At 43.7% G+C, this 25,615-nt stretch overlaps 2 protein-coding genes across 4 annotated transcripts in view; one reads left to right on the top strand and one right to left on the bottom strand.

The window, feature by feature from the left end:
• Window positions 1–990: 990 nt before the first annotated feature.
• On the bottom strand, window positions 991–7,177 carry LOC121032018 (acyl-coenzyme A thioesterase 1-like). Its single transcript, XM_040477631.1, has 3 exons — window positions 6,461–7,177; window positions 4,678–4,880; window positions 991–2,316 (listed from the first exon to the last, which is right to left on the bottom strand). The coding sequence occupies exons 1-3, from the start codon at window positions 7,029–7,031 to the stop codon at window positions 1,717–1,719; spliced, it is 1,374 nt and encodes a 457-aa protein (XP_040333565.1). The 5' UTR covers window positions 7,032–7,177; the 3' UTR covers window positions 991–1,716.
• Window positions 7,085–25,615, top strand: part of HEATR4 (HEAT repeat containing 4) — a 50,933-nt gene continuing 32,402 nt past the window's right edge. For 2 of the 3 annotated variants that reach the window (XM_040477612.1, XM_040477614.1), the window contains exons 1-6: window positions 7,085–7,194; window positions 15,858–16,811; window positions 17,977–18,164; window positions 19,183–19,323; window positions 23,611–23,814; window positions 25,025–25,168. In XM_040477612.1, the coding sequence (XP_040333546.1) occupies window positions 15,901–16,811; window positions 17,977–18,164; window positions 19,183–19,323; window positions 23,611–23,814; window positions 25,025–25,168 (1,588 nt within the window). In that variant the 5' untranslated portion in view covers window positions 7,085–7,194; window positions 15,858–15,900. Of the gene's footprint in view, window positions 7,195–11,043; window positions 11,188–15,857; window positions 16,812–17,976; window positions 18,165–19,182; window positions 19,324–23,610; window positions 23,815–25,024; window positions 25,169–25,615 lie in introns of those variants that run through there. The other variant, XM_040477613.1, reaches the window with a different exon arrangement.

Raw genomic sequence — 25,615 nt, 5'->3', positions numbered from 1 at the left:
TTTTCAAAATGACATTTTATTTATTTAGGTGCTATCTGAATCTGAGGCAGGATTCTCAGTAATGTAGCGATTTATTTTATTTATTTATTTTTTTTAAACTGATTTTTAAATTTTTTTTTCAACGTTTATTTATTTTTGGGACAGAGACAGAGCATGAACGGGGGAGGGGCAGAGAGAGAGGGAGACACAGAATCGGAAACAGGCTCCAGGCTCCGAGCCATCAGCCCAGAGCCCGACGCGGGGCTCGAACTCACGGACCGCGAGATCGTGACCTGGCTGAAGTCGGACGCTTAACCGACTGTGCCACCCAGGCACCCCTAATGTAGCGATTTAGAAAAATTCAATGAAAAAACAGAAGAGAAAGGGATATATAAATAATATAAATCATAATCCATATTAAGAAAAAAAGATCACGTTGCCATGTTTACATCTTAATAATCTTCCTTTCCTCAGGGCACCTGGGTGGCTCAGTCGGTTGAGCATCTGATTTTGGCTCAGGTCATGGTCTCACGGTTTGTGAGTTTGAGCCCTGCTTTGGACTCTGTGCCTCCCTCTCAAAAATGAATAAACATTTTTAAAAAAAGTTTTAATAATCTTCCTTTTCTTTTTCTATAATTGTAAATATATTTCCATGTCTGTGTGGATTTCCTGTACATATGCTATTTAATTTGATTTTCTCCTATTAATCTGTCTTATGTCAATATGCTTCTTAGTCCAGCTAGAAGGACTTAGGACAGGAATTCTTGCTCCCCGACAGTGGAGACAAGGCTGAGAGCACTGAAAGGAAACAGCAACTTTATCTGTAACGTCCCAGTTTTAAACTTTAATAAAAGTTGCTTATACTTAAGGCTCTCTTTTCATTCCTGACATTGTTTGTATGGAGACTTGTTGCGGACTTTGAGTCTGGAGTTCTCTCTTGTCCAGCAAGAGAGTGGATGCAGAATTAAATGTGAGAGAGGCTAATGTCTGGGAGGAGACAAGAGCCCTGAGTAAGGATCTTTGCTCTGTTTTTATTAGGATCAGAACGCTTACAAATGTGATGAACATGCAGAAAGAGACCATGAAACCATGAACATTAACTCATATGTGTGAGAGAAAGGGGGTTTCAAAGATATGTAGTGTTAAGGGTTTGGGTCAATACAAAACAAAATCTTTTCCGCTGAGCAGATGGTTGTTTACACAGGCATGAGGCGCTGTGTCTGTTTATCTTAACTTGCCTAAGGGAGAAGACAGATACAGCAGGCTACCTCAGGGTCAACAAGGCACCTTTCTTTGGCTAATTAGCTCCACTCTGGGCAGCTTCACCCTGCTGCTGTCTATAGCCCTGTTGACCTATTCTGGACATTCCTTCCTGTGAAAGCAGCTTTCTGCCTTTGTACTATGCTGGGAGTGCTTTTCCCTGTTGACCTCATCTTGGACGCTTTCACTCTGTGGCTTCCCATTCTTAGGCTTTTGTACTATGCTGGAGGCGCTTTCGCCCTGTTTACCTTTTCTTGGACACTTTCATCCTAAACCTTGTTAACCCATTGGTGCAAGCTCAGGGAATTCCTAAATTTATTCCCCACAGAGACTATTTTTAACAGTAATGTTATTTAAAGAGAACGGAATAAAAACCCGAAAGCATTAGCATAATACCTCAGATGAACTGACTTTAATGGATACTTTTTAGCATATATTGGTCTCACACTCACAACCTTCAAATACTGGGTTATGTTTTCAAGAGAGTCTGCCTAACTTTCCCCCACCCAAGTGTTTGTGGAAGAAAGTCTGGAGCTGCTTCCAAGCATCCACTTGGGCCATGGCATGAGCCCTGGGCTCCCCTCCCCAGATGACAGGACCACCCACCAAGGTGTGTAGGGAAGCCTGGCACAAGGGGAAGTAAGGAGGCTCAATACAGTGCCCTGCCCCAGGGTAACAGATGATTTGCGGCTTTTCCTTACCATGGGCCTGTAAGCGCTTAGAGGCCTCATTAGCATAGAATTCACTCTTCCAGTTGTGGTCATCCAGACCTACGAGGAACAGGAAGGCATTCTCAGCCCTTTCCACAGGAATGAAACTCTTCTGGTCAGGTCCCTCCAAAGGGCTGTTCAGCACATCCAGAATGTCTGCCAAGCCGTCTCTGGTCAGCTTGATGCGACTTTGCTCGAAGCCCACAGGAGGCAAAGTTTCATCCTTGTAGTGTAAGGTTCCCCCCACATTGGCCACAGAGCCATTGATTATGACGGCGGCGGTGATGCCTTTCAGGAACGAGGCCATGGAGAGGCAGAGATCACCTCCTTTGGAACTCCCAAGCAGCCCAACTCCCGGACCCTTTACCTGAGAAAAGAACAGAGGAGAGAGGAGAACGAGTCCATGAACAGTGCAGCATGATCTGTAGTGCCTGGAACTGGATACCAGGCAGAACTGAGTCAGAATCTGGGCTCTACCATTTGCCAATTTTACAACCTTGGGGTATTTACTTTTCTTCCTCTCTGTCTTTTTTTCTACAGTCTCTCCATCATCATTCTTGGGTGACTTCAACAACCATGTGGAGGACAGAGTAAATACTTTGGCTTCTCAGTTCCTTGACCTCAAACTTAAACAATGTTTTTTTCCCTACCCTGTCTCAGCCATCCACTCCCACTGTCATAACCTAAACTGAGTCATCATCAGTGAGTAGTTCATCTCTAAAACCTCAGCTTCAAGCATTCCACTCTCTGATCACCATCTTCAATAATTCCAGGCTAATCATTCTTGTACCACCCATTTCCACCTCTCGGTGGCCTTGACTGCCACTGTTGTTTTAACTATCAGTATGTCTCTTGTGTTCTTACTTGCCTCTCACTTACTTCAGATTTCAAGCTTCTTTGTTATTATCACTTCCTTGTAACCACCCTTAACTCTAAGATCTCTCTGCCTTTGGTCATACTTTCCTGGGAAAACACTAACCTTGGTTAAACCCCCCTATTCACTTCCTCCAGGCCTGTATTTGTGCAAGTGAACACTGCTGGAAAAAAACTACACATTTATGCTGACAGAGCTTACTTTCATTTCATGACCACAAATTTCAGATAAGCATCCATATTTCCCATCTATCCTGCCACATTTCACTTATGTGCGCTTCCCACTTCTGTAAAAGACTGTGTCACACCTCCTACCTCCTCAAGCCCCTTAACCTTTAACCTTGTTTCTTTCACTTTCAGCTCTTCTACTTGGTGGAGAAAATAAATAGCCCAGTAGGAACTGCTCCTCATTTTCCCCTGCGAGATCTACTTAGTGCCATGTGAACTCAAGCTCTATACCTTCTCTTCTGTTTCCAAAGAAGCATCTCTGTGCTTATCAAAGGCCCCCTGCTGCTTGTACTTGGGATCTCCTCCACTCTCATTCTCAAGGACTTCACTCCTACAATTACATCATCTCCCTCTCCTCTTTCATAACTTTCTTCTCAAATGGCCCATTCCCATCAGTGTACTTAAATGCTCTAGTATCTCTTCCATTTTCACAACAGTCCCTCCACCTCACATCCACTCTGCCCTAGTTTTCTACTCTCTTTTACAGCAAAATTTGTGGAGACAAAATTGTCTATAGCTGTTCTTCTCGTCTTCCCTTTTCTACCTAATCCCCTCAGGGTAGCTTGGGTTTGCACTATTCCACAAGGACTGCTCTTGCCACAGTTACCAAAATCTTCTATTACAAGTGGCCATTTGAGGGGCGCCTGGGTGGCTCCAGAATTAAGGATCCAACTCTTGATCTCAGCTCAGGTCATGATCTCAGGGTCCTGAGTTTAAGCCCCACATCGGGCTGTGTGCTGAGCGTGGGGCCTGATTAAGTCTCTCTCTCTCAACAAATGACTAAACTTAAAAAGAAAAACAACCCAAAACAAACAAAAAACCAAATGGCCATTTGAGTCACCTGTCAACAGCAGTCTTTTTTTTCCTTATGACTTCTCCAATAGCACCCTTGACTGGTTTCAACCATTTACTCCTCATAAAAGAAAAGTACTAGGAATTAAATGATATGTTATTACCATCCCAATTTTTCGGAGGAAAGGGAGGCCCCAAGGTCATGGAACTAGTTACTAGTTGGTGAAATCAAACTTACATTTAACTTTAACTTTTGTCTGTCTACATCTTGTGCTGGTGCCATTACACCCTATCACCTTTTCTAAGAGTTCCACAGCTTCCCATCCACTGTGAGCTCTGAACTGTAAAATAAGTAAGGTGTATCTTCTGATCCTCTGATATTCTGAACCTATAAAGCCCTCAAAGCACTTCCTAATAACTAGCTTCTTTGGCGGCCCAGTTCTTCATTTAATACTGTGTTCTCAGAAGGGCCACAAAGAAGGGGGCATTGTTAGACACAAACATTTAACCTACGGCCTTCTGGAGATAAGTGATTACCTTCCCCTTTCCCTCTCCTTCCTGTATCGAACTTAGGGTTCTCACATGTGTTTGAGCTGAATATAATAAACTACAAAATACTGGAATTTAAAATTCCAAGCCGAAGAAGAACATCTTTAGTAACAGAATATATGATAACATATAATTGCAGACAAACTGTCTACATGAAGTAACTATAAATGGTAATGTGTGTTGGGTACTGGGAGTAGCTGTTGTGAATTTGTCAAGTTGTATCAAAACCAAGAGCAGTCAGGAGAACACCTGATACACAGATCACAAAACCTAGAGACATTCCAACCTCAGGATGATCCAGCAGGTAGTTCACAGCTTCTTCAAAGTACTCCAGGTGGAGGGTCTCTATGCCCTGGGGGAGGTCTTCATAGTTATAATAAGCCAGAGCCATCACAGCAAAACCCTTGCCAGCCAGCAGACAAGCTCGATATTCCGGAAGGCCACCTCCAACTCCAAAAATGTCCACAATCCCAGGGAAGGGCCCAGGTTCTTTGGAAGAAGCAAAACACAAAACTGAACTATTTCTTAAACTCTTTGCAAGTGGTGTCAAAAGCCATGTGTTGTCTACTTGGTGATGTCAAACTTTTCTATTGACAATCAGAAATGTTAGAAGACCTCTGGCCTTCGAAGATCCAGACAGTGGCACAGGCTCAATCCACATTTCCCCTATGCCCAGAGCTTCAAAGCCCCATAGATTTTTTACAGTAAGTATGCATCACTTTTCTAATTAAAAATAATTTACAAGTAGACAATAAAAACAGCAAAACCACTGCCCACTGCCCCCCCAAAAGTGACAATGCCAAATGCCAGAGAACATGTAGAGCAAGTGGAACCCTCATACATTGACGGTGGAAATGCAAAACAATACAGCTACTTTGGAAAACAGTTGAGCAATTTCTTATAAAGGTAAACATATACTTGATCATATGATTTAACAATCTCACTCCTAGGTGCTTACCCAAGAGAAATGAAAATTGGTGTTCATACAAAAACTTGTATGCAACAGTTTGCAGTGACTTTATTCATAATCTCTAAAGACTTGAAACCCAGCCTGAAAACCCCAGTCCTTCAACTGTTGAATGAATAAAACTGAAGTATACCCATAGAATGGAGTACTACTAAGAAACAAGAAGAAACGATTGGATATATGGAGCATGAATGAATCTCAAATGCATTAAACTAGACTCTGTTTATGGGACATTTTCACCATGTACACAAAAAGTTTGTACTTAACATGCAAAATCTGAAAAAATGGTAAGGCAAACACTTTACACCCAACACCTTAAGAAATAACTCAGTACTATCCAAGCCCCGAGTATCTGTGTGCCCCTTCTCTCCCTTTTCACTATGCTGAATTTTATCATTCTCTTATTTTTCTTTACAGTATTACCACTTATACATGTACCTTAAACAGTATTTTATCTTGCCTATTTTTTGAGTTTTATTTATCTGAATGGAACGATATTGAATGTGTTCTTCTGGGACTTCATTGTTTCACTCAGTACTCTTTTGAAATTCATCCATGTTGAATTTTTTTTTTTTTTTTTTTGGGGAAAACATTTTTTCTTCCCCCCTCTTCCTTCCTTTTCTCCTTCCGAGAGAGCGCAGGGGGGCGGGGGGCGGGCCGCCCCCAGAGAGAATCCCAAGCAGTCAGCGCAGAGGCGTTGCTAACCCACCAAGCCTGAGATTATGACCTGAGCTAAAACCAAGAGTCAGACGCTTAATGGACTGAGTCACCCAGGCGCCCTATACCAATTTTCTTAACCTTGATATACTGTGGGAGTTAGAAGCAAACTTGCTATACTGAGAAACTATTTTAAAAGTCGTTAAAGACTTGGAACTACCTATAAAATGTTTTTGCTTTTACTTACAACTGTCTTTTCCATTTCCTTATGATGTCTTCTAACTGACCTCTAAGTTTTGGAGCAACAGAGCCACCTCCCCAGGCAGGGTACACTTTAACGTCCCCACAGACCTCTGCAATGTTGGGAGTTACATCCTTACTCTTGGTAGACGTGCAGGAGACCAGAGAAAGGCAGACAGGACAGCCTGGGACGCAACGCACTCACCAGGCGGCAGGAAGAGCGTGCCGCGCACCCGGCCCGCGCGCACCGGCACCCGCCGCATCCCCGGCCGCTGGAACTCGCGCTCCAGCACCGCCCGGCCCAGGAGCCGCCCGGCGTCGGGCTCGTGGCCCTCGAGCACCTCCAGCTCCACCGCGAAGGGCGTCTGCACGTCCCGCTTCACCAGCCGCACCAAGGGCTTCTCGGGCTCCAGGGCCCAGAGCAGCCCCATGGGCTCGAGCCCCGTGAAGCTGCCGCCCAGCGCGGGCGCGCGCGCCAGGTCCAGGAGGCCGCCGGCGTCCGCTTGGTACCGCGCGCGGGCCCGGAAGAGCGCGCCCTTCTCGTCACGCAGGGACGCGCGCAGCGTGACAGGCTGTCCCGGGGAGAGGCCGCGCACCGCGATGTGCACGGGCTCGTCCCAGCCGCAGCGGCCCGCGGGCTCCAGGCGCCAGGTCGCTGTCCTCCGGCCAGGTGCCCACGAGACCCGGCCACCAGACCATGGCTTTGGAGAGCCTGGCAGCTGACCCCATCGGCGGAGTCCAGAAGCTCGCAGTATAGCCACAGAGGAGGCCACCATTTTGTGTTTTGACTTTTGACCTCGTTTCAATGAACGCCGTGGAGAAAGTTTGAAACCAGTAGAGACCCTCTAGTGGCAGGCTGCCTCAGCTGCATGCTGAGAGCCCTGTGCGGCCAAGGAGGACGCCAAATTGAGCTTGGAGGGCCAGACTCTTGCACATCAGGTCAGTAGCTTACTTTTAAAAAAAAAAAAAAAAAAAGCCAAAGCGGCGCCTGAGTGGCTCAGTCGGTTAAGCATACGACTTGGGATCAGGTCATGATCTCACAGCTCGTGATTTTGTCCCAAGTCTGGTTCTGTGCTGACAGCTCAGAGCTTGGAGCCTACTTCAGACTGTCTCCTTCTCTCTCTCTGCTCCTCCCCGGCTGGCGCACTCTCTCTCTCTCTCAAATATAAATAAATAAAAAATAAAAGAAAGAACGAAAATAGATATACATGAACTTGCTTTATATACTGAAAAACCTGCACTTTTTATGTGGGATAAGAATTTCCTAGTTCTGCTTCTCATAAGCTTTTTGGCTTGTGCAGTGTTGGCTGCACAGGGGCTGGCTGCTGGCTGTCAATGGCCAAGACAAGTGCAGGCCTGGAATTGAGTCTTATCAATTTGTTGACTGATTCACTCCCATTAATAATTATAGGGCGTTTCACTAAAAGTGTGCATCATGGTGTTTTGCTTGTATATTTACCTGTGTATATGCTTATCTTCTACACTATCCTACATTTTAGGGGCCTGGAGTCTTACTAGCTGTGTGACCTCAACCTCATTCCTTGTAGGTGTAAAAATAGCCAGTTGAGATTATACTGCATTGTCAAGTTGCTGTATTTAGGCAAACGTGATCTCTTTCTCATGCGGGACATTTCACCTTTTCCCCACTTTTTTTTTTTTTGAAGTCAAGTCTTTAAAAATTTTTTTCATGTTTATTTTTGAGAGAGAGAGAGAGAAAGAGAGCTAGAGCACGAGTGGGGGAGGGGCAGAGAGCAGGAGATACAGAATCCCAAGCAGGCTCCAGGCTGACAGCACAGAGCCCCATGTGGCGTTCAAACCCACAAACCGCAAGAGCATGACCTGAGTGTAAGTCAGATGAGACACTCCACCGACTGACCCACCCAGGCTCCCCTCCCCACTTTTTCATAAAATCCACCCAGGAGTGGATATTTCATTAAACTTAACTTCAGGCCCTTTCCAAGGCCTTGTATTTGATTTTACATTCATGATTTTTCATATCCTTTTTATTAGAGAAACCTGCAAATTGTGTAAGCTTATTTCAAGCCCACAATTTGTGTTTGCCACTGCTCCCAATAAGGCCACCCAAGGACTTTTTACTTAGTTTCGAATGTTCTTCTGTCATGCTGGTCATTAATCATGCAACTCCCTATAGCTCTAATTACTTTTGCACTGGTTCTGTGGGATATTTCAGTGTATTTTGGGCACAGAAACTAAAGAAAGTAAATAATAATAGCTAGCTCTTAATCCTTACAAGAACCTTATGAGAAAATTAAGGCCTGGAGAGGTGAAATGATTTGCTAAAGATCAAGCAACTAGATATACTGGGATTTATATCTCTGCAATCAGATTCCAGAGTCTGTGCTCTAAACCATTATGCTTTAAATGTCTTTTTTTTTTTTTTTAAGTTTATTTTGGGAGCGCACACACAAGCACGAGGGAAGGGCAGAGGAAGAGACAGAATCCCAAGCAGGCTCAACTTGGAGCCTGATGTGGGGCATGATCCCATCACTGTGAGATCATGACCTAGGCTGAAATCAAGGTGGACCCTTAACCAACTGAGCCACCCAGGCATCCTGTATTTTGGGTAGTTTTAATTTTCTTCTTTGTCCATAATTTCTATCAGAAATAACATGGCTTTTATAATTAAACAGTATTTTTTTAATTGTATATAGCAACATAAAATGTGCCATTTTAACCATTTTGTTTTAAGTGGGCTTCCTGCCCAGAGCAGGGCCCAAACCCATGACCTGGAGATCAAGACCCAAGCAGAGGGGTGCCTGGTGGCTCAGTTGGTTGAGTGTCTGACTTCAGCTCAGGTCATGATACCATGTCTGTGGGTTCAAGGCCCACATCAGGCTCTGTGCTGACTGCTCAGAGCCTGGAGTCTGTTTTGGATTCTGTGTCTCCCTCTCTCTCTGCCCCTCCCCTGCTCACACTCTCTGTCTCTCAAAAAATAAAATGTTAAAAAAAAATTGAAAAACAAAAAGACCAATAGTTGGACACCCAATGGACAGAGCCCAGGCACCCTCATTTTAACCATTTTTAAGTGTATAGTTAAATACACTCACATTGTTGTGCAACCATCACCACTGTCCATCTCCAGAACTTTTTCATCACCCAAACTGAAAACCCCCCACAGCCCCTGGAAACCACTTTCTGTCTCTAGGAATTTGATTGCTCTAGTTACCTCATATAAGTGGAATCATTCAGTATGTGTCCCTTTGTGTCTGCTTATTTCAGTTAGTGTGTCTTTCAGGTCCATCCACATATGTAGCATGTATCAGAAATTCCTTCTTTTTTAACGCTGAATAATATTCTGCTGCATGTATGCAACGCATTTTGTTTATCCATCTACTGATGGATATGGGGTTGTTTTCACATTTACTATTGTGAATGTACTGCTATGAACATGAGTGTACAAATACCTGTATAAGAGCCCCTGTTTTCAATTCTTTTGGGTATATACGCAGAAGTAGTAGGATTGCTGGATCACATGGTAATTCTGTTTAATTAAAAAAAATTTTTTTAACATTTATTTCTTTTTGAGAGACAGAGACAGAATGTGAGCAGGGGAGGGGCAGAGAGAAAGGGAGACACAGAACCCAAAGTGGGCTAGCTCCAGGCTCCTTGCTGGCAGCCAAGAGCCGGACATGGGGCTCGAACTCACGAACTGTAAGATCATGACCTGAACCGAAGTTGAACCAACTGAGCCACCCAGGCGCCCCTGTTTTAATTTTTTAAAATGTTTTTATTTATTTTTAAGAGAGAGAGAGGGACAGAATGTGAGCAAGGGCAGGGCAGAGAGGGAGACACACAATCCGAAGCGGGCTCCAGGCTCGGAGCTGTCAGCAAAGAGCCCAGCGCGGGGCTAGAAATCACGAACCGTGAGATCATGACCTGAGTCGAAGTCAGGTGCTTAACTGACTGAGCCACCCAGGTGCCCAAATTCTGTTTAATATTTTTTAAGTCTTTCAGTCTTTTCATCTCAGAGACCATGTCTTTTCACCCTTTTGTAAGGGTCCCAGGGTCTGAGCACAGCTTGAGCCCAGGCACTGAAGTGAGTGCTCATTTTCTCACTTGGTAGTGCTCATTTCTCTCAGTGGTAACCACCTGGATAGCATGGCCCCAGGTCAACACAACAGACAGAACCTTATGCCCAGAAATCTTCCCTACCGTCAGGACAAATTCGTTCTGTAAAGGAACTCCTGAAGACTCGTATTCTGGAAGTCTGGGATTTTACTATTAGAAATAGGGGATTTGAAGAATCCCTTTGTAAAAATAGTGTCATCAGCTGATAATCTAGCCAGGATTTGGGGACCAGGGGAGATGGAATTGAACTATGTGAAGGAAGGGGATTCAGTGGGGGGTGGTGATGAAAGGGGAACAGAAAAGACCCCAAAGACAGACCCATTCTACTTTACGGTTTGTTCTATCAGCCTAGTGATCTTCATGCCAGAGCTGGGTGTTCATGTGTTCACTGCTTTGCCTTTTCTCAGCAGTACTTATGAAGCCTAGTGGGGGAAAAAATTGAGCAGCACACATCTAGGGGTTTATTTTCAAAGGATGACTAAGGAATCCATTGTGGCATCAATCAATAAATACAAGGCAATTTCCCGAAGTTGTTTACAAAAGGAAATTAAATAAATAGTCGAAGATACCACTGATTGAACCTGCAAATTCTGTGAGTAGACTCATGGAATTGTAAAGAGGTGGTTGCCTGGTAACCAATATAAACAGCTTTGGAACCTAAGAAACTACAGAAGGTTTAAGATGCTTTTTGATGACTGTGTTGTAGGAGGCCATTTTGAAGGTAATTTCAAAACACTTCTATTTTACCAGTACCTGAAAAGAGTTTTTGTCAGCTGAATGATATAAGACAGCCTGAAGTAGTTGAAAAGATTTTGATTAGGCGTCAAAAGGGTATTACTTCAGGTATCAACCACTACTGTTATCTTAGTCATGTTTTTCCTCTCTGGGCCTCAGTTTTGATATTTGCAAGATATAAGAGTTGGAACAGAGTCATCTTTCTGGCAGTTACCTTAGTAATCTCAGGAGTCGGCAGTATATCTGTGTGAGTACATGGCAAGGAATAGTAATTAGAAAGTAGAGGGGAAAAAAATGAAGGAACTTTCTGATGAAAAAGAGGCAGCAGAGAGAGGGGTGTGAGTCAAGCCAAGTTGAGGCTGTGTTCCCTGATCCTGCTCTCCCCACCACCAAGCTTCTTTCAGATATCCCAAATATAGCTCTTGGGGGGGGCGCCTGGGTGGCTCAGTCAGTTGAGCGGCCGACTTCAGCTCAGGTCATGATCTCGCGGTCTGTGAGTTCGAGCCCCGCGTCGGGCTCTGTGCTGACAGCTCGGAGCCTGGAGCCTGTTTCAGATTCTGTGTCTCCCTATCTCTGACCCTCCCCTGTTCATGCTCTGTCTCTCCCTGTCTCAAAAATAAATAAAACGTTAAAAAAAAATTAGCTCTTGGGGCTATGGCTTCTCTCAATTTAATGTGTATGAACACCTGTGAGAGCTGGTTAAAATACAGATTTCTAGGCCTCACTTGCAGCCTACTCAATCAATATTCTGGGGTGTAGCACACAGGATTCCTCATTTTTAAAAATTTCTTAACGTTTATTTTTGAGACAGAGACAGAGCATGAGCAAGGTATTACTCCTTTTGACATGAATCATTCAGCCCACTTTAATTATTTCTGGAGAATAAAGGTACCAGACCAGGGGGTGAGGGTAGGGGAAAATTTGGAACCTCTGAGATATCACTCATTTTGAATCTGGATTCTTCTATTAGGTTTTACTTGGAGGCACGTGGCCTAGCCCTTCCAGCCCCACTCCTGCCTGTCTAGCCTGGTTCTGAGAGGCACAGAGATAATGTTGCTGTTTACCAGATTGTGGGGCCTGGTCTGCAGTTATCCCAGGTTTGACTACAGGATGCCATGTATTCAATTTCTTATGCTCTCAGTATACAAAGGCACCTGGACCTGCCACCCTGTTTTGTTTTGTTTTGTTTTGTTTTAAAGTAGGCTCCATGCCCAACGTGGGGCTTGAACTCATGGCCCTGAGATCAAGAGTCGCATGCTCTACTGGCTATGCCAGCCAGGCTCCCCCTGCTTTTGGTTCTTAAGGGGATGTTTGTGCCTCAGTGTTGGTCTAGGTAACATTTAAGTTTGGATAATATGGAGCCTCCAAACTCCATTCATAGGTTTTTTTCTTCCCTCTCTATCCACCTTCTCTTTTAATTGCCTAGGGCCCCAATAATCCTAACCTGTTCCCTAAGTGCCCAATGCACCATCTAACTGTGGGACCCCAGAGACTTGCCTTCTGGCGGCAATAGTCCATACTGTAAATCAGTTAACAGTTCCTCTTAGTTGTGTAATACTTTGAAGCTTGCAAAAAAAAAAACCCTTTCATACTTGCTCCTTAATTTTGAGCTTCATATCTACACCAAATTAGGTATCAAACTCTATTTTCAGATTGGCAAACTGAGACAAACTAGAGATATTAAATCACATCCCCAAGGTAACATGGCTGGGAAGTGCATAACTTGGCCTTACACTTGTCTTCTGACCCAGTGTCCATCTAGGACAAGTCGCTTTTGACAAAACCCTTCAACATTTGTCCTGTCCTCATTTCTTTTCAAAACACATCAGGTATTATTCCTCTTTTCACCAATCTGCCTTATTAGATGAGAATAACTATCCCTTGAGAATTTACAAAAAATGGCAATGCTAACATGGTATTCTCTCTGGGATGCTGGCACTGTAACCAAAGATTCTGTGTGTCACAGGCCAAAGAGTGTATATATATGTATTTTGGGACATCCAAAATCATTCCATATAGTCATCTTGGGGCAAAACTAGTCCTTATCTGTTTTTCAGGTGTTTAGGATCAAATGCCTCCTATTGTAGGAGCAAGATATTGACACACTGACGTGTTAAGAATGATAAAATGTTCTATTAGGCAATACACAAGGCACAAGAACACTAATATTGTTTTCATCTAACAATTCATCTTCAACCAGTAAGAGTAGGCACTGTTTCAGGAAAAGTATCACTTGTGACCACCTTCTAACCTTGCCATAACTTTTTTACATTAACTTATAAAATACTCAGTGCCCTCATGGCCATGTTGCCTTCATGGTTGTGAAGAGATGGAACAACTAAACTTAGTCTTATGTGCAAAAAATCCTGGCGGGATATCATATTAATCACGTATGACTTAATTTGAGTGACATCTAGATAACAGCAGGCTCTTAACAAAAAGAAGTACACCAATAGGTCAGATTTCATACACAGAAGAAAGTAAAAATAATCAATCAATCAATCAATCATCATCATCATCATCATCATCATCAATCAAGCCCTGGGAAGCCAATGTGGCATGGAGGTGAAGTGCTCTTAAGTTGGAATCTGGCAACTAGGTTTAAAACCTGGCTCTTCTTCTTATGGCCTATGTGACCTGAAGCAATTTACTTAACCACTCTGAGCCTCAACTTCTTCCCATTCACATTCAAGACTGTAATATCTTCCCCATGTAAAGCCCTTAGCAAATTGCAGGCACACCTCATTTTATTGTGCTTTACCTTAATGCAATTCACAGAGATTGCATTTTTTACAAATTGAAGGTTTGTGGCAACCCTGTGTCTATCACTTCCATTTTTTTCAACAGCATTTGTTTACTCTGTGTTTCTGTGTCACATTTTGGTAATTCTTGCAATACTTCAGACTTTTTCATTATTATTGTATTTGTTATGGTGATCTCTGATCATGACTCACTGAAAGCACAGATGATGGTTACCATTTTTTAATTAAGGTATGAACATTTTTTTTAAGTTTATTTATTTATTTTGAGAGAGAGAAAGAGAAAGAGAGCAAGTGGGGGAAGGGCAGAAACAGAGAGAATCTCAAGCAGGCTCTGTCAGCGCAGAGTCCGATGCGGGGCTCAAACTCATGAACCGTAAGATCATGACCTGAGCCCAAATCGGACGCCTCGCCAGTTGAGCCACCCAGGCGCCCCTGAACGTTGTTTATTAAACATAATGCTATTGCATACTCAGTCAATTAAAATTTAACTTTTACATGCACTTGGGAAACCAAAAAATCCATTAGACTCACTTTTATTATGATATTTGCTTGACTGCAGTGGTCTGGAAAAAAACCCACAATATCCCTGAGGTACATCTGTACTCCATTATTGTCAATTATCATTATTAGATGAAGGAATTCAGAAGGAAAATTTTTTTAATGTTTGTTTATTTATTTTTATGGGAGGGGAAGAAAGAGAGGGAGCATCCCAAGCAGGCTCTACGCTGTCAGCGCAGAGCCTGACGTGGGGTTCAAATTCGTGAAAACTGAGATCATGACCTCAGCCAAAATCGAGTCCAACACTTAACTGAATGAGCCACTCAGGTGCCCCCAGAAGGAAAAAAATTTAAAAAAAAATTTTTTTTTTTAAGTTTATTTACCTTGAGAGAGACAGAGACCGTGCAAGTCAGGGAGGGGCAGAGAGAGAGGAACAGAGAGAATCCCAAGCAGGCTCCACCCTGCCAGCATAGAGCCCAACGTGGGGCTCAAATTCACAAAACCGTGAGATCATGGCCTGAGCTGAAACCAAAAGTCAGAGACGCTTAACTGACCAAGCCACTCAAGCACCCCAGAAGGAAAATTTTTAAAAAAGCAGTAAATGTAAGCTAGCTAAAACATGGAAACAGCTTGCCCCAGTAATTAAGGAGGAGGTGATTTAGCTACTTGGTGAAATACCCTGTAGCTGTTAGATACTTTAACAGTGAGGACTATGTAGTAAGATGGTAAAGTACTGGGGGCTTTGGAAGGGCAGCAGAGACAGAAGACATGATCCTTGGACAGTACAGTTAGCCGAATATTTAACAATGTGAGGTGTCACAGGATTGAGAGTTAAAATTACTGGTACAGAATCAGTGAATTGTACACCTGAAACTAATGCTGTATGTTAACTATACTGGAACTAAAAACACAGATAAGAAACTGGTACAGAGTAGGAGTGATTTATAAATTTGTGTGGGACATGGAGGCCTGGATAAGGTCAAGAAAGTTGTGGAGCAGGTAGGAACTGACCTAGGCCTGGAAGAATGGACAGAATTTGTCAAGGATGGAGTGTGCTAACACACACAGTGGGCACAGAAGGAAGCTCCACTCTGTGGAGGGAGCGATGGGTGGAGATGAGCTAAGAGACTCAAGAGGTTACAGTCGGACAAGGTCATAAACTGGGGTCACACTCATGGAGAACCCTGAATGCCAAGCTGAGGTATCTGAACTTTATGCTATAAATAAGCCTTTTGAACATACATAAAGCAATATTTGAGGAAAAATGAAGGGCTGAGATTTGAGAACAAATGGCAGAACTGGAAGCAAGGGGCTGATACAAGGAATATTTAGAATGTTCACCATTTCTTCTTCTTTTTTTTTTTTTTGTCCCTCTTCTAATTCACATGGCTTCTCCCCACTCGGACCCACCCCTGCTCCCCTTATCTGTCTTCCCATTTCTTCCCTTTCTGTACTGCTATGGCCTACCAATTTCTGCTGACCTAGAGCTCTCACCAGTTCCTCCCATCTCCTCAACAGATACCTGGTCACACCTCCAAACCCTGCATCTGGACCAGGGAGTATGGAAGGAAGCCTTTGCTGGGAAAGGATGACCAGAACCCAACATGGAAAGACCTTTCTTTCCCACCATTTCCATCAGTCACTCCCCCCACGGCTGGGATGGGGCATGATCTTTACCCCTTCGAAACCAAGGAACAAGGAGGAATGTGCCTCTGTCTCCAGTGTACCTCCAGTCTACCACTTTAGCCCACATCGCTGTGTGCACCTCAAGAACCAATATCTGAAAAAGGCTGCTACAAACCTTACCTTCTCTGAGGAGGTGGTGTGGCAGCGAGGGCTTTCCAGCATCCCTTTTAGCCAGTACAACTTTGACCATCTCTATAATGCAGACCACATCATGCAGCCTACCCAGATCAGGAGGGCCCAATATGAGAAACCTATCAGCTTCAAGTTCTTGGGTTCTTCAGGTCCCTCAGCAAGGGTCACCTCCCAGGCTGTGAAGACAGAAAGCTCTGCTGAACTTAAGAAGCAGCTGAAGGAATCAAAGCCAGCAAGTGTAGTCCAGGAAAAACCTTGCCCTCTCATCCCTCATTCCTTCAGGGATCCGGATGTGCTAGGTCTGTCACTTTCTCCAGATGTGAACCTGGAAGTGAGGGAAGCCTGGCTTCCACCTCCTGAGAAGGAGGCCAGAGCCTGGGAAGCCATCGTGCTGGAAAAGCTGAACAAGCGCACTGCCCGATGGATCCAGAGCAAGCGTCCCCTAAGGTCTCAGGTATCCCCCAACAAGTGGCAGAGCTTTCTGCACCAGCAGTACGACTGGAGCCACATCCGGGATGAGCTTTCTTCCACCAGTGACCTGGAGCTCTTGAAACAGCTGGAAGAAGAAGAAACAGCAGAATTTGAGGATCGAAGTGTTATCCTGCCAATCCAGGAGAAAAAGAAGCCAGAGCTGCTGCTTCCTGTTTACTATAGGTAGACTGGCTGAGGCCTCTGGCACACCTTTGAGAATGCTTGGCTCCCCTTCCAGGACTCCTGCGTTAGTTCACATTCCTTATTTCAGAATGTGCTGTCCTATCAACCTCTTGGAGTTCTCCACTGCCAACCTACTCTCTAAGATCTCCTTCAAGTAAGGTTTCACAGCCTAGGCACTACTGACATCCTGGACTGGATAATCCTGTTGTGGGGGTCTGCCTTATACCTTGTAAGATGTTTAGTAACACCCCACTGGATGCCAGTAACACTCTGTAGTTGTGACAACCAGAGAGGTCTCCAGTCATTGACACATGTCCCCTTAAGGGACAAAGTCACTCCCAGTTGAGAACCACTGCCTGTAAAGGGGTTGGTTTTGGGCCTTTCCTAAAAGACTGAGCGATTCTGCTGATCCAGTTACTATCCAGGTGCTCCCAGAAATGTATCCATGGGGAAAATAAGGTTTGGTCCTGCCTCGCTTTGAACTAAGGAGCCAATGTGTCAGTGCCTCAAAAACGAACTGGCAGCAGGACAGAGAACTAAACAATTTGAGGGAAGATTACTGCATATTTCTGGTTGCTTCCTTCTCATTTATAGCTAGATGGAAGACTGGAGCTAGTCTAATGTCCCTGATTCCCAAAAGCGAACTAAAAGTGGGAATCCGTTAATTTGTCCATTTATTAGATATATAAACTGCATTCCCACTACTTGCCAGGTACTCTGCAAAGTGCTGGGAATACACCGTAAACGAGAGATATGGAACCTTTAAGGAGCTTATATGTTCACGGGGTGGACAGGCATGAAATAAGCACATACATAATAAAGTGAAATAATATAGAATTGGTTCCCTTCCCCACATCAGTGCAATCTCTAAAGGCACCAATGTTGTTGTTGTTTTTGTTTTTTTTTAAAAAGGGTAATGCTGGGAGCATGGCCACTCTGTCATACTGTCCAGTGGCTACTGGAGTGGCTCTATTAGAGGAAGAGAAGTTGGCTGCTGATAGGTACCTTCATAGGGTATCTTGGGAGCAAAGTGAATAGTTAAACATAGGTGTTTTCCAGATGCTCGTGTGTATGAGGTGAGCTTAAAGAGGAGCTGTGGGTCTGATGGAAAGCAGAAGGTCCATCTCCCACCTTTCCCTTCTCTCCCTCTCTCCCTTCTGCTAAGATTGCCCAATTACTTGCCTCAAGTGCAGACAGGTGAACCTATGCCTGGCAACAATAAGACTGCTGAGGGTATCAAAGGAAAGAACATCTGCCAGCCCCCGAACCAGAGGTACTTTCGACAGGTGAATCCTCGAGCTGGAAAGTTTGCTTACTCCACAGACAACACCTTGGAACAGGAAATATACTTTGGTAATAGAGCTGGGGTGCCGTGCTGGGGGCTGGGTGGACATGGAGCAGGGAGGTGGAAAGTAGCCAGGGGATGAAACAGTCATGAGTGTGGACAAGAGGCTCTGGATGACCAAGGTGTTCATGGCAACATCCCCTAGTTACCAGCACAGATTTTTTTTTGGGGGGGGGGGGGGGAAAGAGGGGCAGGCAGGTATCTGGTGCAGGCGAAACTGTTTTCCCTCTTCCCCTTTCTCTATCCCTTTCTGTTACTAAGGAGGCTGTGGAGGGTGGGGTCATAAAGTAAACAGATTTGGCTCTGAGAACAACTACCTCTTGTCTTCTTTCTTTCCCTTTGAGATAATCCCCCATTGAGGTGCTATGTTAGAAAAAAATTGTGGGATTTGGAGTCTAGTGGAGCCTGGCTTAGCACCTTTCCACTAACCTTCAGTAAGTTATGTAATCCCTCTGAGCCTTATGGACCTTATTTGTAAAATGATATTAACAAAAATGCACCTCAAGTAAAGAACAGACAAGAAAGCATCTATAATGCTTCTTGGCTCATGGTCAGTAAATGTCCACTACCTTCCCCTTCCATCTTGCTATCCTTTAGACGCTTGGGCTTCCAAGATACATGATCTAGGTCTGTATGTTCGAAGCTGTTTATTCTTCCTTGCCCCCATCTTCTTCCTAAACTGTCAACTGAAAGTCTTCCTAAAGCATTTAACAGAATTATTCAGATGAAGGTATTTATGAATGGTAGGAAATGAATTAAATCTCCCTTTATTAGTACTTAACTTTTAATAGGGGACAATGCCTGTAAGTTAGACAGGTTCTGCTTTGGTTTCAAGCCTCTATGAAGCCACCAGCTCATATTTCCAAGCAACAATCACCTTCAAGGGATGCCCCCACATCATGGTAGTCGTAAGTCCTAAGAGCTTAGAGTAAAGCAAAAGGAAATTGGGTCTGATCCTGGTGACTGAAAACCCAGCAAGACAGGAAGGAGGGTGGTACTAAGGACTCCTTATTTATCTGTTCACAGATAAAGTCCAGGTCATCCACCAGATTGGTGCAAAGAGAGACCATATTTTCCTGGAAAACTTCAATAGGTACAAGAAACAGCTCTCCAAAGTTTTCCCTGAAACCCCAGAAAGGTGGACTTCCCAGCCAGTTCCTGAAGCACGTAAGCGGGAAGTGGATAATAGGGGTGATGAGGGAAGTGTGGCTATTTCTTTTAAGGACCCTGTTTTATAGGCTGGGCATCACCAGCATGTAGCGGAGTTGCTTCCTGCCAACTAAAAATCATCTCATAAAATTATAAAACACTAACTGTAACTAGGAAGAACCTTTGTGGAACATCCATTCAGTTGAAATCAGGTCAAATTTAGATGTAACCAAGAGATTTAGGGCTGATAATTACCAATGAGGCAGGTCCATTTTCTTCTTTTACTTTCAGGAGAAGTACATTGAACCCTTGATCCAGCACTGTCCTGTCCCTTTGGGCTGGCTCTACCGTCCCATTCCATTCTCAGACCCATACCTGCCTCAGATACTAGGGTCATCCTCTGTTCTAAATTTGTTTTATATCATTCTTGGGGTGCCTGGCTGGCTCAGTTGGTAGAGCATGAAAAAGGAGAATCTTTTTCAAAAATTTTTTCTTGTTTTTGTTACAGGTTTCTTATAGCTTTTTTTTTTTTAAGTTTATTTATTTTGGGAGAGAGAGAGAGAGGGAGAATCACAAGCAGGCTCCTCACTATCAGCACAGAGCCCGACTTAGGGGCTCAAACCCACAAATCGTGAGATCATGATCTGAGCTGAAATCAAGAGTCAGACACTTAACCAACTGAGCCACCCATGCATCCCAAGAGAGAATCTTAAGCAGGCACCATGCTCAGCACAGAGCCCAATGCCGGGGGGGGGGGCCCCCCAATTCCATGACCCTGGGGTCATAACTTGAGCTGGAATCAAGAGTGAGACACTCAACCAAGCCACCAGGAACCCAGAGCATGCAATTCTTGATCTCTGGGTTGTTAGAGTCCCACATTGGGTGTAGAGATTACTTAAAAAAAATCTTCAAAAAGAGAGTATCATTCTTGATTCTGAGAGAGGGAAGAGAGATGGCTAGGAAATGAGCTTATGAAACAAAAAGTGCCCATCCTCCAAGGGACTATGCTTCCATGTCCCATGACCCTTCCCTTTGCAGTGTCACTGCTCCAATGGGCCTCCTGGCGAACAGAAACTAATGGTAGTGGTGGAGAAAGCACCCCAACAAAGCTTTTGATTGGGTCTATGCAAATCACCTTCTGGGGCTTCACTAGCTTCATTAGAGCTACTAATTGTCCCTACAGCAAAGCACTTTTGTAATACTGATTTTTGTGATATTTATTGATACTTAGGGGACTTTGTGAATGCATTTTGTAAACCATTAAGTTCTATACAAACTCAAGGATTTATTATTAGTATACTACCTTCCCAGAAGCCAACTGGATTGTTTATGTCCTCCCCTCTGAAAAGAGGTGAATCCACAGAGACAGAAAGTTGATCAGGTTGCTGCAGGAAGTGAGGAATAGGCACAGGGTTTCTTTCTGGGGGGATAAAAATATCCTAAAATTAGACGTTGTGATAGTTGTACAACTCTGTGAATATATTAAAAACCACTGAAATGTATACATTTAACTTTTTTTAATTTTTTTTTTTTTGTTTTTGTTTTTTTTTTTAATTTTTGAGACAGAGAGTGACAGAGCATGAGCAGGGGAGGGGCAGACAGAGGGGGAGACACAGAATCTGAAGCAGGCTCCAGGCTCTGAGCTGTCAGCACAGAGCCCGATGCAGGGCTTGAACTCACAGGGTGTGAGATCATGACCTGAGCTGAAGTCTGATGCTTAACCAACTGAGCCACCCAGGCACCCCTGAAATGTATACATTTTAAAAGGATGAATTTTATAGTATGTGAATTCTACCACAAAGATGTTATTAAAAAAAGAAACCCCCCTGCTGCATTCAGATGCCTCACCACCTGCCTCACAGGCATTTTTTCCCTAGTGTGCTAGATGCCTGCTCTCTTCTTCCCTAGAACATAGAATCTTAAAAAAATTTTTTTTTCAACGTTTATTTATTTTTGGGACAGAGAGAGACAGAGCATGAACGGGCGAGGGGCAGAGAGAGAGGGAGACACAGAATCGGAAACAGGCTCCAGGCTCCGAGCCATCAGCCCAGAGCCTGATGCGGGGCTCGAACTCCCGGACCGCGAGATCGTGACCCGGCTGAAGTCGGACGCTTAACCGACTGCGCCACCCAGGCGCCCCGGAATATTTAATGAACAGAAGCTGTGGAATCTTTCCCAAACTTCTTTTTTTAAATAGTGTTTGAAATTGGGGGCACCTGACTGGCTCCATAGGTAGAGCCTGCAACTCTTGATCTCAGGGTCATGAGTTTCAAGCCCCACGTTGGGTGTGGAGCCTACTTTAAGTAAATAGTATTTGAAATTGTTCTGGGAGAAGGCAAGTCAGAATAGTAATATATATACACCTTCTTATAACTATTTTACTCCTTATCTCAGGAAATACTAGGTATGAGAGAACCTGAAAAAAAAAAAATAGGAAAATTCCTGGAGTTAGATGTGGGTAGATTATTTTACTCTCCATTTTGATTGAATTGAAAAACTTAGATAATTTCTTTAAAATGACAAAAATTCTCAAGATACAAAGTGTACTTACTGCTATATAGCCTTAATTTCCCCCAAATCATGATATAAAACTCTAGTGTGCCCACAAGATCACTACAGTTCTTATAATATATTAAGTATAGGTCTTATGGTACAAAGTCAAAGGCACCATTTGTTTCTGCTAAAAAGCATACTGTGCCTTTTATACCACAGAAAGCCACAAGGTTCTTCATGTGCTCCCTTCAGAGGACTTTTTTTTTTTTTACATTTATTTATTTTGAGAGAGAGAGAGGAGTGAGCAAGCATGGGGGAGGGGCAGAGAGAAGAGAGAGAAAATCCCAAGCAGGCTCTGCACCATTAGTGAAGAGCCCAATGCAGGGCTCCATCCCACGAACTACAAGATCACAACCTGCACCAAAATCAAGAGTCAGACACCCAACCAAGTGAACCACCCAGGCGTCCCATCTTCAGAGGACTTTTGACATAGAACGTGGCTAATGGGTGTGTTTTAACCTGCCTAGAACTTAAAGGACCAGAAGTAGAATTAGTGTTGGCAGTTGTGCATGTTTATTCCCATGGAGGTTAAATACCAGAGATTCAAGACTTTCTCACCACATCTTTTTTAACTCCCTGAGCAGGGGACAGAGGAGGAAAGGAACTAATCCAGCCATGTCTCACTTTCTTGGGAGGGATTTCAAGCAGGCTGAGAGGAAAGAAATGGTGGAGTGTCATGTGGCAAAGTATCGACTCCCTGGGAGCTGACCTGTCTGGATGTGGTTCTACCACTCTGGCTGCACACCCTATACTGAAAGGAAGCCAGCCCTCAACAGGGTGACTGAGCTCCTCCAGTATGACCAACCTGCGGCAGAACCATTCGGAGGGCATGCTCTGTATGGGCATCTGAACTAAACTGCCCTCGAGTCTCACAAGACTCTTTACGTTAGAAGAAAGAAATGGTACTGCCTTCCTTGCTCAAAGGGAAGAATGGATTCAGAACAAATCTAAATGTGTTAGAATGAAATCTTGGAAGAAACACAAACCATTGGTAGTGACAGATTAGAGCATGAGACTGATAAGTGATGCAGCAGATAATGAATTTGGTAATCTGGAAAAGTTTTTATCTGTTTTGCCTTCTCCATACAACTGCTCTTCTTAGGAAGAGGCTTTCTGAATTTGACACCAGGGAGATCACCAAGTCTAGAAAATCTAACCAAATTTATATAATATGCTCTTCTGTCCTCAAATTTCCAGCTGTTATTGGTCAGAATGAGGAAAAACTCAGAGATACTAAAACCTTTCAAACTTAGCAGCTTGTAGCAATGGTCCTTCTCCCAAATTAAAAACATTAAAAAGAAACATAAAACCAGCACCTGGCTGGCTCCAGCGAAGAACATGCGACTCTTGATCTCAGTGTCATGAGTTCGAGTTCCATGTTGGTTGTAGAGATTACTAAAATAAACTTAAAAAAAAAAAAAAGAAAACCTCATAAACTAGGAATGGACAATTACACTCTACCTAAACTGCAATATATCAGATACTGGATTTTATGAGAAAATCTTATTACATATAAACATATTTATGTTCCTAAAGATTAAACTTATAAAAAGGTTTGCACAGATCTCAATCCCCCCCTACGCCACCCCTCCATCAGCACGGCTTTATCATGTCTGCCATCAGGACTTTTCCTAATTCTCTATAATCATGGGAAAGTCTGCTCTCAAGAGTTTTGTTTCGCCTTAATGCTAGCTGGGAACACAGGGTCTAGGGCACTGGGGTAAGACTATCTCACACTGCCCTAATGAACAGCCTGCAGGCCTGTGCAAGGAGTCCCACGCTGGATTGCTCTGCCCACCCCAGTCAAGGATCTGCTGCTCCAGGTGGATGAGGAGGATGTGCCCATTAAGACCAGGAGGCTGAAGAAGCAGGAAAAATCCCAGGAGAAGGGTGTGACTTGGGAACTGGTGGTGCTGCAGCGGATGCTGCAGGAATGGAAGACTGCCTGGGCTCTGAGTAAGTGAAGGGGTGGGGGTGGGTCCAGAGATAGCAGATATTTTAGGGAGGAAGTTCTTACCTTGGACTAGTTTCTCAATCTCTCAAAATCCATTCCTTGCGAAACATACAAATCTGGTTGCCTCCTCAAGTTTACAATAGAGAAGAGCCTTTTACACAATCATAGTTGACGTATAGGCTCTTTGCATTGGCAGGTTTGACTTCAGAAATTTGTGTATACTCACTATCACTACATCGAGGACTCTTCTCAGACAGGGCCTGTCTCATGACCTCTGAAACTTCATGCTCAATAAATGATGCAAGAAGGGAATGACGAAATATGCTGCCCAAGCAATGGAAATGTAGTAATCAAAAGAAACTGTAGTTGGCTGTGGTATAAATAACCCTTTTCTAAAATGTGTATGTGAGTCTGGGATTCTTATACATTCTGCCTTTGGAGATATGGGCGTAGAAGGCTGAGTGCCTAAGGGCAGAGTAAAGGCCTAGCAAGGACTGTGTAAAGCTAGAAGACCTGAGGACTCAGGGCTGCTGGCCTGCAAAACACGAGACTAGTTTAATTAGCGTGGGACAAACAGGCAATCCATCACATATACTAGATTAGATAAACAAAAAAGGGTTGAAAGAGATTGAGAAAAACCTACTTGATGCTTGCAGAGAAGTTAGCAATAAAGTGAGGAAGACCCTGAAAGCCAGATAGAAGAGCCCTCAAAGGCAGGGAAACAATAACCACTAACAGTTGAGCCCTTGTCAGGCATTTTGCTAAATACTTTGTCCAGTTAACTCATTTAATACTCAAAGTAGCTCAATATGGTAGGTTCTAGTATCATTCCCATTTTACAAATGAGAAATATTAAGCTCAGAGAGGTTAAGTAACTCATCCAAGGTTACACAGCTAATAACTGTGATTCCAAACTGGGTATGTTTGACAACAAAGTACCCTTAATCACTATGTTTTATCACCCCTATTATTTTCCATATGGTAACAATGAAGAGCTATTTAAACAGAGATAGAATATAAAATGGGATGGGGGGGTGAAGTTGTGTTTGGGAACTGCCCCAGAGGGCCCATGGATTATCAGAGAAGTCACTTCCCAAAGAACCCTGGAGCCCTTTATTTGTCTGAGCTAATGTTTTGCTTGAATTGTGCTAGGAGAAAGCAGACTAACTCTAACCTGATGGTTTTCTTCTCATTTCCCTCCCTGTGGCATAGTTACTGAGTGGCACCATGAGACAGTAGAGGGCCTGCTGCGGGGCTTGGGGGACATGCATGATGACATTCGGATCCGAGCCATCATCACATGTGCTACAGCTGCTTTAGAAAGGCCCCGGATTGCCACCAGCCAAGGGGACTCAGGTCAGAGCCAGAATTGAACTGTTTGAGAATATAAGCAACTCAACACAGCCACAATGTTAACTGGTGCAGACCTTCAACCTTATCTGAGATCACTTTACAAATGTGGAAACCAAGGCCCAGACACTGGCCTGAATACACACAGCTTATCATCAACGGAGATGAAATTAAAATTCCTGACTTATGGTCCAGTGCTTTTTACATCACATTTCATTACCTTTTATTTACTCAGCAGTTTCATGGAAGTCCACATTGTTCCACCTTGAGAGATCCCATTTGTAATAGCCAAAAATTATATGTGTGTGTGTGTGTGTGTGTGTGTGTGTGTATACATTGTAGTCATCAAAAGAAACTGTAGTTGGGTATAATATACATACATGTATGTATGTGTGTGTGTGTGTATACACACACACACACACACACACACACACACACACACACACACACACA

The sequence above is a fragment of the Herpailurus yagouaroundi genome, unplaced genomic scaffold (assembly GCF_014898765.1).
Source record: "Herpailurus yagouaroundi ecotype Mexico unplaced genomic scaffold, PumYag 141, whole genome shotgun sequence".
Classification (NCBI taxonomy): domain Eukaryota; kingdom Metazoa; phylum Chordata; class Mammalia; order Carnivora; family Felidae; genus Herpailurus; species Herpailurus yagouaroundi.
The sequence above is the reverse complement of the archived record's forward strand: the minus strand, read 5'-3'. Positions and strand labels throughout refer to the sequence as shown.

Coding starts and splice junctions, on each gene's coding strand:
- LOC121032018 (XM_040477631.1), bottom strand. CDS start 7,031: ATGGTGGCCTCCTCTGTGGCTATACTGCGAGCTTCTGGACTCCGCCGA. Junction 4,881..6,460: donor CACGCTCTTCCTGCCGCCTG/GTGAGTGCGTTG, acceptor CTTCTTCCAAAG/AACCTGGGCCCTTCCCTGGG. Junction 2,317..4,677: donor ACCTGCTGGATCATCCTGAG/GTTGGAATGTCT, acceptor TTCTTTTCTCAG/GTAAAGGGTCCGGGAGTTGG.